This window comes from Cryptomeria japonica, chromosome 8 (genome assembly GCF_030272615.1).
Source record: "Cryptomeria japonica chromosome 8, Sugi_1.0, whole genome shotgun sequence".
NCBI classification, from domain to species: Eukaryota; Viridiplantae; Streptophyta; class Pinopsida; order Cupressales; family Cupressaceae; genus Cryptomeria; species Cryptomeria japonica.
In genome coordinates, this window is record NC_081412.1 from 94,339,178 (window position 1) to 94,353,040 (window position 13,863).

Here is a 13,863-nt window from a genome sequence, read left to right on the forward strand (position 1 = left end):
GAAACTAGACTCTATTCTACACACTTTTAAAAAAAAATTCTGATTTTTATTAGTTTTCACAATTTTTTTTTTGGGGGGGGGGGGGGCACACTCAAATTTTTGCTTTTTAGGATGTGTTCACTTCAAAAATTCGTAAGAATTCAAATATTCATAAAAGATTTAGCTAAAAAATCTAGCATAAACTTCAATGTGTTAGCTACTTTCTCACTAGAGCGATTTGCGAAATTCTTTTAAAAAGTTGATGTTTTAGGGGCACCCCATTTCATGCTATGTTATTTTTTCCTGAAAAAATAGGACCAACAAATGTGGTGCCCCTTTTTGAAACCCTTAATCTCCTTTGTTTGCAAAACAAATTAGTAGTTTAGAAAGTAGATTCAACGCACTTCAACTTTTGTTCTTGTTGCATCTTCAAAATTTGAGTGTACCTATCTTCAATTTCTCGTCGAAGTTCCGACTTTACTGATTTCAGAAAAAAAAAAAAGTGGCATCTTAAGACCCCTTTTTGGTCCCCCATCTTTGTGCACTTGCCCATGATATTTTTCTCCCAAAAGAGTTTTACCCACATCAATCACTATTTTATGTTATGTATGTTATTGGTTTTTTATTTTTGTTAATTTTTTGTAACTATTGTAAAGATCAAGAAAGTTTTATATAACCCACCTCTCAATATTAGTGTAAAAAGTTTATCCTCTACTTAACATCATTACATTTTACACTTACATATTATTTAAAATAAATTATATATATATAAACATGTACAAATTTATAATGTGACCTTAAAAAATTGATTTGATTATAAGTCCAAATTATTGAAGATGATAGATTCTAATACTCTATCAATGAAATTTGATAGATTGATTTCATTATAGCCTGGATATATATAAACTTCCAATTACAAGACAATTGAAACTTGGTTTAACTAAGAAGTTGACAATTCCAACCTAAATGTTTGAAATATTCATAACAACTTTTCAAGGGTCAATTCGTCGTTGAAAACTTCTAGAGTATCGAGAACCTAAAACTATGCTTTGGTAGACCGCTTAGCAATCTCATTGTTCAATTCTAAGATGTGACCCATAGACATGGATCATCGTGGAATATCATTAGCACTTTAGATATATGAAATAGACCCAATCAAAGATTAAACAATAAAAATTACAAATCCTCCTACTCCAAATAATAATCTACAACAAATAATTTTGACTACAAAACTTGCAAGTAGGTTGAATATTGGCAAAACAAACTAGGTTTATAACCAAATCTAGGAGAAGGGTAGAGGGATATTTTGACCCTCTACTAATTTTCTTCTTTTTTTAATAAATTTTCTATGCCTTACATATTTGTAATATGATACAACAAGATACAAAAAATTAAAATTTGTAACAAAATCAAAGTTCTCAAAATTAACAAAATGAAGGGTGCTTTTTATTTCTCAAGATTTTAGGATGTAATGGCAACATTTGTTTTGTTCCATGACACTTCGATAATAGGGCTATGTGCAAGAGTCACTTTGATGCAAGAAGGATTGTGGGATCATGGTTCTATTACAATGTTGAATAATGTCAAGATCTTAAAATCCAATGAACCTTCCACTATTGAATAATTTAACATAATAGGATATTTATCACATAATATGAAGAAAGAAAAAATATACAATGAGATCCTTGTATATGAGGGTTTGAGGACATGGCCTTCAAAAGAGACATTTTATGTATAATTTAGCATTGTAAATTTTGATTGTTTATCATTAGGTCACATATCTAATGCTGAATGTTTTGTGTGGTTTTTTGTCCTAAAAGGTAACCCTATTGAAATTTGCTTACAATATTGCACATTAGAAGAAAAAAAAAAATTTATAATGAAATTTGATAATTGATTTCAATAAGAGCCTGGATACAAACAAACTTCCAATTACAAAACAATTGAAACTTGGTTTAACTTAGAAGTTGATAATTCGAACCTAAATATTTGAAATATTCATAACAACTTTTCAAGGACTAATTCGCCGCTGAAAACTTCTAGAGTATCGAGAATCTAAAACTATGCTTTTGTATACGGCTTAGCAATCTCATTGTTCAATTCTAAGATGCGACTCCCAGAGACGGATCACTGTGGAACACTATAGAACCACGGAATATAATTGATCCGGCTCAATTTTTTTGTTCTCTTGACTCATTCACGTGAATAAGATATGTTTTAACGGCATTTCTTCTCTCTGCATGATCTAATTTCATTTACTTTGACTACATGGCGGTATATATTCTCTGATATATTAATTGGCAAATGCATTTTTATATTCATTACAATCAGCCTCTCAAGCTGTCACTTCCAAAACAATGGGGAGGAGTCATTGCACCTCTCTGCTTTTAATATTCTCTATTTTACTGGTCTTTGATATTGTTGTCTCCACTGACACAGTTAACATCGCTACCATTCTTGACGTCACTACACCAGCGGGAAAGGCGGCCAATACATCTTTACGTTTTGCTCTCCAAGACATTAATTATCAGGCGGCTAATGGTACTCGCTTCAACCTAATCATTGAAGAATCTCGAGGCTTTGTTGGAAACGGTGAGAACATGCTCTAAACTGTTTCGATGGTTTTTGTTTCTTCTTTCCTTTCTTTTTCCACATGATTTACTTATTGCTTCTCAAATTAGTTGCTCAATTCTGACAATAAATTCGTTTGGGAAAATTTTCACACAGTTCTGCAAGTATTTAGAAGTGAGGTTGCGGCAATCCTGGTAGAGGACCCTAAGATTTCAAAGCTTTTGGGCCCTTTAGCGGAAGAAGTTCACGTACCAATCCTGTCATTCAGCGGTGCGCATGGTTTTGGCACCTCAAGTGATTCCACATACTTAATTTCCACATTTCCTAGTCGTTATGATGATATGAAAGCCACAGCAGCAATAGCAGCCTACTTTCAGTGGAAGTCAGCGGTCGTGCTGTACGAAGACGATGAGTTTTGGATAAATGGTGTTTACGGATTTCCCTGCCTCGACGATGGTTTTAAAAGGAGGTGAGTTTCTTCGTGAGAAAATAATTCGCAGCTTAGAAACTGGTGCTACTTGCAATAATTTAGAAATTTGTGAGTATGAGATAATTAACGTGGTGGGAAAAAGTTACAAAACAGTTGGGTTTTGTAAAAGGAAAAGCGACACCGAGCTGCTTCAATCCCCACGCAAAGAAGAAAATAAACTGGGTGGTATTATCTGGCCTGGCGATACCACACAAGCTCCCAACGGCTACAGAAAAATTGTGATTGGAAAAGTCACAGCGAAGAAGACATCTAATTTAGATGGGTTCCTCGGCCGGATTTCAAACTACACTAATGACACATTTCAGGCTGTCGTAGACACACTCCCGTATAATTTGCCTTTCGTTTACAAGACTTTCGAAAATATCCCAAACTACGATGAATTGGTAGCCGAGTTGGTTGATGGAAATGTAATTCTCTGCAATCCCTCTACAGCTGTCGATAAGTTAGAATGTGTATATAGTGTATATTGCGTGATAGAATTTGTATATTGTGAGGCTAAATGTTTAATTCTGTAGACGTTGGATGCGGTGGTGGGGGACTCGACAATATTGTGGGACCGTTCTTTGTATGTTGATTTCACCCAGCCATACACCCAAACGGGTCTGGTGATGATGATACCATTAAAAAAAGCAGGAGGGCGAACGTGGACGTTTCTCCATCCATTCACTACAGGGTTGTGGGTTATAGCCGGGGCATTCGTCGTCTTCACTGCGTTCCTTGTGTGGCTCATGGAACATCAGGACAACCATGAATTCCAAGGCGGAGTTATTCAACAAGTAGTAACTTCATTGACGTAAGAATAAATATTTAAGATATCAGTTTTCTACAATTCATAAATTTTCTTCTCTTTGTTTCCAGATAAGATTGCAAAATTTTATATTTTTTATCAATGTTTTAGGACACATTCTGTGCTCTATCATTATCTAACAGAATGATTGATAAAAAACACACAATCTTTAACAAAAGCAACAGCAACTACAATTTTATATGGCTTGTGAATCAGACTCCCAAATTTCTCGTAGGACGTGATTCTTATATACCTTGCATTATGTGCAGATTGGCGGCCTCTGCCTTCCTATTTGCCCACAGTAAGTATTTCATAAATTCATGACTACACCATATTTAAGGACCTTGGTGGGATTCGCAGCTGCTGGCTTCATCATTTTGAATTCCTATGAATCTCTCAATTCGCCTAATAAAACGCTAATTATCTTGTGGATCTGTGATGACATACAGGAGAGGAGGTGAGAAGCAGTCTTGGCAAGGGAATAGTAGCTACGTGGCTTTTAATCGCTCTAGTATTGAACAACAGCTACACTGCACATCTCACCTCTATTCTGACGGTGCAGAGATGGGTCCCTACCATTACAAAAATGGAGAGCCTCACCACAAGCAATGTCAAAGTAGGTTACCTCGATAGTTCATTTGTTAAAACTTATCTCAAAGATAATCTGAATATATCTCCAGATAGACTCGTACCTTTAGACAATCCCAATGATTACGTGCAAAAGCTGATGAGTGAGGAAGTGGGTGCCATAGTGGATGAGAGCCTATATGTTAAAATAGTGAAATCTCTCTACCCATGTGCAAAATTCGAAGTTGTGGATCGAGGGTACATCGACACAGGAGGCTTCGGATTTGTAAGCAATTCTTCCATATCTTACTTCACTCTATAGTTTATTTCTCAATATAGAAATTGATGCTCAATTTGGAACTCCACATGTCTGTGACAGTTTTTTCGCGAAGGGTCACCATTTTTATCAGATGTATCAAAAGAGGTGCTCGATGTATCGGAGCAACCTTTCACGATACAGAGTATAAGCAACAAATGGTTTGGCGAAACAACGTGGTGTCCAGATGTGGAGACAGGGCTTGAGTCCAGCAATACTCCCATTAGTCCAGGAAATCTATGGATTCTTTTCTTTTTCACCGCAACCGTCTATGCTATTGCAGCGTTGATTCATATCGGCAGAAAGTTCCATCCGAGTCGGCAGAATTAGGGGACAGCACAAACACGATTTGTCAACGCATTTAATGACAGAGGCCAAATCTTACAGATTACCAGGGGGGCCGCGCCCTTAAAAGTCCAAGGCTGATAATGGGGGTCGTGGAAGACCCACAATTGTTAAGTCAATTTTAAGGCATGTACAATGTGTTTATTTCCTCCAATTCCTAAAGCTGTTATTTTTCTTGATATAAAATCTAGTAGACAAGATTAATACTGTAGCTTTTTTATTTAATTAAGCTTTTTAAAGGGTTTGTAAAATGATATTATAATGTAAGTTATCTCAAAGTATTATTTAAACAATTCTATCTAAGAAATTTCATTTTTCTTGTTGAACTTCTCATGCATAATGTCTTATAAGTAGATATTCAACATCTTTATTTGAGACAATATTAAAAAGTAGGGATTCGAAGGTCATTCTAAACATCTTCTTTGTGGACTCAATAAGGAAGATGTTTGTCGTATTTTCTTAATGTCTTTTATTTGTGGGTCTTTGGACATAGCGATGGCATTGTTGGAATCATCTTTTTGTTCATACAATATCTTTGTCTAAATTTTGCACTCACTTATCGTAGTATTAATTTTTTTTATTGGTGGATAATGATATTGGTCTTATATTTATTCTTTGTAAAATATGGTTGGAGAGGAATTGTCAAGATATATAGGGACATTAGAATATCATCGAGTGAGTTTGGAAAATGGTTTTAAACTATGTAAAAGAGACACTTGTTAAGTGTTTTTGTAATTAGGTACTTTCTCCCTATGGTCTCATTCAATTTTGAAGCATTTGCAATTAAATTGCTTAGTTATGCTTCTCTTGAGCCTCGTATCAATCCTCCTTGTAAGGTTAATAGAGCTTGATGGTGTTCATCTCATACCAAGGATATTTTTAAAATCAACACCTATAGTTCCTCTAAGGATAATGCTAGACTAGCTAGGATTCGAAGTATTTGTCATGATAGAAATGACCCAGTTTAGTTTTTCTTCTTTGTGGTTATTTAATTTTGTAATTACAATAAAATGAAAATGTATGCGCTTCTTATTGATTTGATGAAATCTTGTATGAATTTGGCTACAAGAATATTATTTATGAGATGATTTTATGATTTTAGTTTGTATTTCAAATAATACAAATTTTGAGGGTTAAGTGATATATGGCTTTTTTGGTTCATCAAATTGATTATCTTTCTCAGAACTATAATTTGATCTCTTCCTAAGGGCCCAAAGAGGAGTGTGTTGAAGTTTTAATATAGGATAGGACTCATATTCTTCAATTGAAAATTCATTCAAGGCTATAAATCTTCCCACAATTCTTAGAGGAATGGGAAAACTAAAATGAGTGCTAAGAAGAGTGCGAAATCAGACTCATAATTAAAGAATTACAGTTTTTGACACTACATGATGAAAGTGAAATATGTAATGTTCACTAAAATACCCTAGATAAATAAACCAAAATCTACTAACAAAAAGAGATAATTTTTTTTCTCTTTTAAGATAAGCATTACAACTACGCTATTACTAGTATTTATTAATGCAACGTTACTACCATTATTTATCAATGCATTGTTAACTATATACATGAATACATAAATCAAGAAGAACATAACCATACAATCATATCACAAAAGTGGAATAACCATTTAACCATTAACATAACTCTATATAAACTCATATAATGCAAATCCATTCCCTAGGGTATCTCAATGTCACTACTTGACAAAATCTTTACACATCACATATTCATCTTAGTGTTGGCATATGCACACTCCAATGAGACATTTTATGTGATTGAAGGTTTTGTCATTGATGGCAACCTTACAATCCTATGGCACTGGCAAGGTATTAAACCGACACTCAGAACACCGGCACCGGCACAGAGAAAGGAAGTATACCGGCATAGAGGCCAATAGGATTTTTGATATATTGTATTTTGTTTATTATTTGAAAAACTTTGTAAGCTGACTTGATATCATTGTAAAATGACTCTTATATATAAAAGAGATCATTGTAGACATTTTATAAGTAAGTGATGTAAGCAAAAAAGTAAGGAGAAAAGATTAAGCAGACCTATTATGTGAAATATAGGTTAAGGGGTATATGTAAAGAACAGAGAAGGAACCGGTACTGAATCTGGCATTGAAGATACTATTGTAAAACAATACAATTTATTGGATTTGTATAATCCACATTGTAAGTCAGTGAGACTTCCCATTTGAGCAGTGAGCTCTACGCAGTTGGCCTTCCTACATGTGCAAGCCCCTATTGTAAGTAATATTCTCTTATTGGCCAGTAAGTGAATATTGTGGGTCACAAATCCCACCGAGGTTTTTCCCACACTAGGTTTCCTCGTTAAATCCTTGTGTTATGGTATGCTTTTCATGTGGATGTTTTTAATTCTTTTTATTGCATTATTTCTTGCATACCGGTACACTGTTACAATATGTTCTTCATGTTTTAAGTTGAGAAAATCTAATTACTAGTTAGATATTCATTCACCCCCCCTCAAGCAATATCTATGAGTTTCCTAACAATTGGTATCAGAGCTTGGTCATCTATTTTTAGAAGCCTAACAGCTTGAGGAAGATCTTGACACTGGTAAAGATGGAAAATCTGATGAAGAAACTTGAAGCAGCTCTCTCAGACTATGATGCAGAAAAATTGAAAAATATCAAACTAGAAGATGATCTAAAAGCAGATCAGGATATCATTCAGGCACTTCAAGAGAATCTTACTATTGCAAGAAATAAGAGAAGAGAACTTTTTGAAAAGATGCAAAATGAGAATGATGAAAAGGAATCACTTAATGATATGTTAAGTAAGCTGAAACTAGAGAACATAACTACAAAGAATGAGATGCAGGATATGACTATGAGATTTTGTAAAGAGATTGAAGATAGGAAGAAGAATGAAGAAGAATTGACCAGAAGACTAAGTGATGAGCAAACTAAAAACACACAGGAGAAACCGACAGATGTCAAAGAGCAACAGGTAGAAACTCAAACTTAGACTCAGACAATGCAATAATCAAAGAAACAAATAGAGCAAAAGGCTCTGGAACAGGAACAGCAACAGGAATAGGGTCATGAGGAAATAGTACCACTGGCAACTGGTGAAGCACACAAACCATTGCTTAAGGAAATGCAGACACAAACAGACCTACCAGAGGTCAATACAATCTAGGTTACTTGCACCAGCGGTACTCTATATGTAGGTTCCTCATCATCAGGCTACAAATCAACTAATTTGACTGAAGTACTATTAGATTCAATTATAAAGATAATAGATTGCAACTCACAAGCTTATAAGGCTATAGATGACACCATACCAATTTTGAAGGTAATTGCTCCTGAGTGTAATGTAGACAATAAAGATTCTTTAGAACAACTCGATACCTTGTGTAAATATATCACAGAGAACATTGAGAAAATAAAGGAAGAGGCATTGAAGGATAAATTGGAAATTGAAAAGCAAATATTCTTTGATGAGTAGATAAAGAAGTGTACCAGAGATTTTGACACACTTCTACCGAAAGTGTGTAGCTTATTGAAAGAGTACAAAACTCTATACAAAGACACCTGTAAGACAAACTTTTTTACTGTAGATATAGATAAGAAAATAAGCAAGGTACAGGATGAAATCAATAAACTTGCTGATAATTTTGTTAACTCACCTGATACATTATCAGTTTTTGAGGGGAAGATAACAAATTTTTAAGAAGAATTACTTAAACTAGATAGAAAAAAGGAGAGGATAGTGAATAAGGCAAAGCATCTGAAATTAAAACTAAGTCCAAGACTGGACTATCTAGCATCACTGCGGAAGGAAATATCTGAGGCACTAATACAGGGATAGAAAACACTGCCAGAGCATTTGCAGCATCTCATCGGTACAGCTAAAAGGACAGAGACAACAATAAGAGATAGTAAAAATTTTATGGAGAGTATAAACTTGATTTTGGTGGATCTATTTCAAATTGTAACCACCCAGTTGTAGCGTCCTAAAATTGTGACACTTGCAATTTCGACTGCATTTCGGTCTTCACGATGGCGACACAACACTGAACCTAAATGGAGACCCCGAAACTTGTCCACAACACCAAAAACTGCATTTTCTTGCACCCTGGCTTGATCCCTCCTTGCACCCTGTTGTCCCGGGAGGTGGGACTAGAGCGCCCAGCACCCTAGTCCTTCAGAACTAGGGCACCCAGTGCCCTGGTCCCTGGCCCTATTTTGTGCCCGGTCTCCTATGGGGCTTCAGGGCTTTTTGTTTGCAAATTGGAAAATAATCTTTCCTGTTCGGCCTAAGGTCGGAAAAATCAGTCTATCAGCCCTAATTGACAAGTATATAAACTACATTTCCTCTCCCATTTGGGGAGGAAGGACATATGTGGACAAGACGTGGAAACGATACTCAAACATTCAAGCATTCAAGCATTCAAGCATTCCTTCAAGCAATTGAGCATTCTAAGTCTCCATTCAAGGCTAAGTGTTGCATTCAAGACAAGGATTCAACCATTGAAGAGGAGATCACATACTACAACATACAACATACAACATCTATACCTTCGCATATAAGGATACAAACATCCTTACAACAAGGTACTAGTACTTGTTTTACATTACAAACATTTACATTTATAGCATTTCTCATTTCTTGGTTAATTCCAAAACCGAGGTTTGACCTAAGGGCAAACCCCTAATCCCTAACCCCCCAATCATCTTCTCTTTTCTGTGTGTAGGTTGCAGGTACGCAGCTGAAATTGAAGATCTGGAATCCTTGTGCAGAGACGAACAGATCCCCCTTCGTTTCGCGGATTTTTCGGAGGACCGTGTGCACGCCGAGCACCATCGTCCTGTCAACTTTTGCTCAAATTTGTAGGACAGCGCCATATCGACATTTTACTGCTAATTCCAGGTCCGCAGCTTCATCCTATATTCCTATCTCTGTTTATAAGTGAATCTTTCTCACTTTCCATGCATTCCTAGCTTAATCATTCTATCCACATTCTTTACAAAAGAGGGTAGTCTTGCTTTCTTAACCCTTGAAATTCATTTAGAATCCAATCTTGCATTGTGTGGGAGTGGATCTTGTGGGTTTCAACCCCTCTTTTGAATGTAAAGTCTCCCCTAAGTGAAAACCGCCAACCCTAGCAACCTCCCTTCTCTCTCCTTGGAGTTGGAAGAGGGGAGAGCAACTAGGGTTTGATTTTTCCGCTTTACATTTTGGTGAACCTGGCGTGAACATCCTTTCTGATTATTCATGGTTAGATCTGAAAATTGGATTCCTTGATTACATTTCCATGTTTGATCTTTTGCAAATTTTAGAGGTTAATTGCATAAAAACCCTAAATTTTCTTTTTTGTAATTAAGCTTGTGAAATGTTTAATTTTTAATGCTTGTTTCAGATCTGCCCTTCGATTACAAATTATCAATTCATATTTGTGCTTTAATTTTGAAAATTAAGTGGTTAAGTGTCAAAACCCTAATTTTTGAAACCCTCTTGATTCAACCTTTGTCCGACAATTTCACTGATCAAAACATCTCCAAATCAACTGTAACTTTGGATTCCGCAATAAAATCACAATATCTTTCATCCCTGAAAATTTGGAAAAAAGTTGCGAGGACTGTGTGCACTCCGAGTGCCATCGTCCCCGACATTTTTTCCAAAATTTCGGGAGCTAGATCTTACTGTATTTTTCTGCTAAAATCCAGAATTTTGGCTGATTTTATCAATTACAACACTTTCAAAATTAAAGTCAAAGTTGGTATTGTGATTGCTTCGATTAAGGCTCCTAATCATTCAAAAATCATTGAAATTGAAATTTTGTGTCAAAATTGTGTTCTTACTGTCCTAAATCTGAAAAGTGTGTTGACATTCATTCGAAATTTCAGTGCTTTATTCAAATTCTTGCAATTTGTGACTTTTGAAATTAAGTGCTCGATTACAACAACTTTGATTTCCGCTTTCAAAATTGAATTTTGCGTGAAATTGAGTCAACTTTTAAAATTCAAAACTTGCATTGCTTTTGGTATTCCCTCTAAAATCATAAAATTCAAAATTTCAGTTTCCCTCTCTTTTTCAAAATTCAATTTGCATTTTTCGACAATCTTGGTAGGGTTCAATTTTGAGATTGCAACGTTAATTTGGCCTATCTACAGATCATAAAACCACTCAATTTTTTCAGATTAGCTTTAAAATCATCATAACTTTCATCTCTGAAAATTTCGAAAAAAGTTGCGAGGACCGTGTGCACTCCGAGCGCCACGGTCCCTGACATTTTTTCTGAAATTTCGGGAGATTGTTATGATTGCATTTAACAGCCTAAATCTAGGAGATTGGCTGATTTTACTGAAATTTGCTACCTCTAAATTCAAAATTTTCTCTCCCTCTCTAGTGCATGAGTTTTACAACAATAAGTCTTACTTACACTATTCTCGTTAGACGAAGCCATAGAATTAAGTCTTTCCGAGGTTTAATTACCGAGGAGATGGAACCTAATTTGAATAGCCTTTTTAACGAGGACATGGGTAATTCTTCTAATCCTCCTAATGATGAAGAAGCTCTCCATGAGGTTTCTGTTGAACAACTTTCAAAATTGGATAACCAATTTGACGATTTTCGACAATGGATGTCTCAAGAATACCCTGATAGTCAAGCTCTTCCTTTAATTGAGGGTCTAAAACATATGCTTCAAAGTGATAAGAATGGAATTGATATTTTGTGTGGTATTGCACACATTGTGGATTCGAATGTGATTCCTATAAAGAGTTGTGCCGAAACTTTAGGTTATACACAACCTCCCACTCAAGTCAATCGTTCTATTCCTCTGACAACTTCTATTGCTAGCATACCTACCTTTACATCAAACATAATGACTACTTCTATACAAGACATTCCCCCTGTGATTACCAGTCATGGGGGCAATCCTTCCTCTTCAATTAACCCTCTTCCTTCATTTAATCCAACTTCTTCATTCATTCCTTCAATGAGTGTTCCTATTACATCCCCACAAATGAACATGACGCAAGGGGGCAATTCATTCAACCATTCCATTCCTCCTTGTAGTGTTCCTCCTGTCCAATCATCTCCTATGACTAACTATCATAGTGTCCCACCACCTTACTCTTTACCTTCTTTCAATAACATAACACCTCCATCACAATCTAACACGTCTAATATGAATTCTTCGACTGAAGCGACCATTAATAATCTTGCACAAACTGTCTCTTCTTTACAACAACAAATTGCCTCTATGAATCAATCTAAGTTTAGTGTGCCCACATTTGATGTTGCGAGCCCACTTTCTCTTGACATTGTTCGAGCTATCCCTCCAAAAAATGTTGAAATCCCGCATTTGGAGCTTTATAATGGTAAAGGTGATCCTCTAACACATGTTAAGACTTTTCAAACAATCTGTACCGATTTTGCTTATGACCAAAGGTTGCTTGCAAAACTGTTTACTAGAACATTAAGAGACAAAGCCCTACAATGGTATTGCTCGTTGCCCTCTTATTCTATTACTTCTTTCGAACAACTTGCAAATGCTTTCATTCAACAATTTCAAAACAATATAAGTCCTAAAGTTACTTTGATTGATTTAATGCATTGTAAACAAGGTGTTAAAGAAAAAGTGACTGATTTCATTGGTAGATATAAGCATTTGTATGCTCAAATTTCTTTTCTAGTGCCTGACAATGATATTCAAAGAATCTTTATTTCTAATTTACAAAAAGATATTCGAGACAAACTTCTATTTTCTGAGTTTACTTCTTTCCAACAGTTGTGTGCATCTCTTCACAATTATCAACTGACTGTGAGTCAAATGGAACAATCACATCCTATGGCTCCGAGTGATAAGGGTGATAGCAGTCAACAACCATTTGGGAAGTTTAAACCGAACAGAGATTCCATCAAATTCAATGAAAACATCATCAACAACAATGTGAATGCAGCATCAGGTGTGCCTCCTATTTCTAAGTTTTTCAAGAAAGAAAGAAAGTATACTCCTTTGAATGAATCATTGCATAGTATTATGAATAAGTTATTGGAACAAAATGTTCTTACTCTTCCTCCTATAAGGCAAATAGATCCTGCAAAGATTAATTCACTCTATTTTGATAACAAATCTTTTTGTCAATTTCATCATCAACCTGGGCATGATACTGAAAAATGTTTTGCTTTAAAGGGTAAAATTCAAGATTTGATTGATAATAATACTATCTCTGTTTCTGGAGTGAATGATAAAGGCAACACATCTGTAGCTCCTCCTAACCAAAATCTTTAGATTTTTACTGATCCATTACCTTCTCATACCTCTAATGTGATTGAGACTAATGATTCCTCTCTCTCATCTGATGGTCTTGTGTCTATGACTCCGAATGTGATTAACTTTGTAGAGCAGCAAGAAAACCCTAAAGAACCTTCCATCACATTTGATTCTAGTGAAACTATCAGGGCACCTGATGGTCCTTTATACATAGTTGCAAAAGTCAAGAATACACCTTGCCGTGGAGTGCTTATTGATCCTTCATGCATGGTTAATGTTATTACTGAAGAATTTCTTTTTACTTTGCAATTGAATCAAGTGATTTATGACAAAACAGATGTGGTTGTGAAATTATTTGATGCATTCTCTTCTCCTGCAATTGGTTCTATTACATTACCTATTGAGGTTCATAACAAATCCCTTGATGTGAACTTTGCTATTATTCCTTCATCCGAACAATTTCGTGTGAAGCTTGGCTATCCTTGGCTATCTTCCATGAAAGCTATTGCTTCTCCTATTCACAAGTGTTTGAAATTTCCCCATAATGGTGAA

The 13,863-nt window shown here is 35.4% G+C and overlaps 1 protein-coding gene across 1 annotated transcript; it reads left to right on the forward strand.

Moving 5' to 3' along the window:
* Positions 1-2,336: 2,336 nt before the first annotated feature.
* Positions 2,337-5,075, forward strand: LOC131857539 (glutamate receptor 3.5-like). The gene is made up of 8 exons (XM_059210206.1): positions 2,337-2,571; positions 2,707-3,019; positions 3,123-3,447; positions 3,556-3,833; positions 4,097-4,128; positions 4,277-4,680; positions 4,774-4,871; positions 4,994-5,075. The coding sequence occupies exons 1-8, from the start codon at positions 2,337-2,339 to the stop codon at positions 5,073-5,075; spliced, it is 1,767 nt and encodes a 588-aa protein (XP_059066189.1).
* The last annotated feature ends 8,788 nt before the right edge of the window (positions 5,076-13,863 follow it).

What these genes read in the sequence shown, in the direction of transcription:
- LOC131857539 (XM_059210206.1), top strand. Translation starts at nt 2,337, where the DNA reads ATGGGGAGGAGTCATTGCACCTCTCTGCTTTTAATATTCTCTATTTTA. An exon ending in GACGATGGTTTTAAAAGGAG is followed by an intron (nt 3,020 to 3,122) that starts GTGAGTTTCTTC and finishes GGTGGGAAAAAG; the next exon opens with TTACAAAACAGTTGGGTTTT. An exon ending in CCGAGTTGGTTGATGGAAAT is followed by an intron (nt 3,448 to 3,555) that starts GTAATTCTCTGC and finishes TTAATTCTGTAG; the next exon opens with ACGTTGGATGCGGTGGTGGG.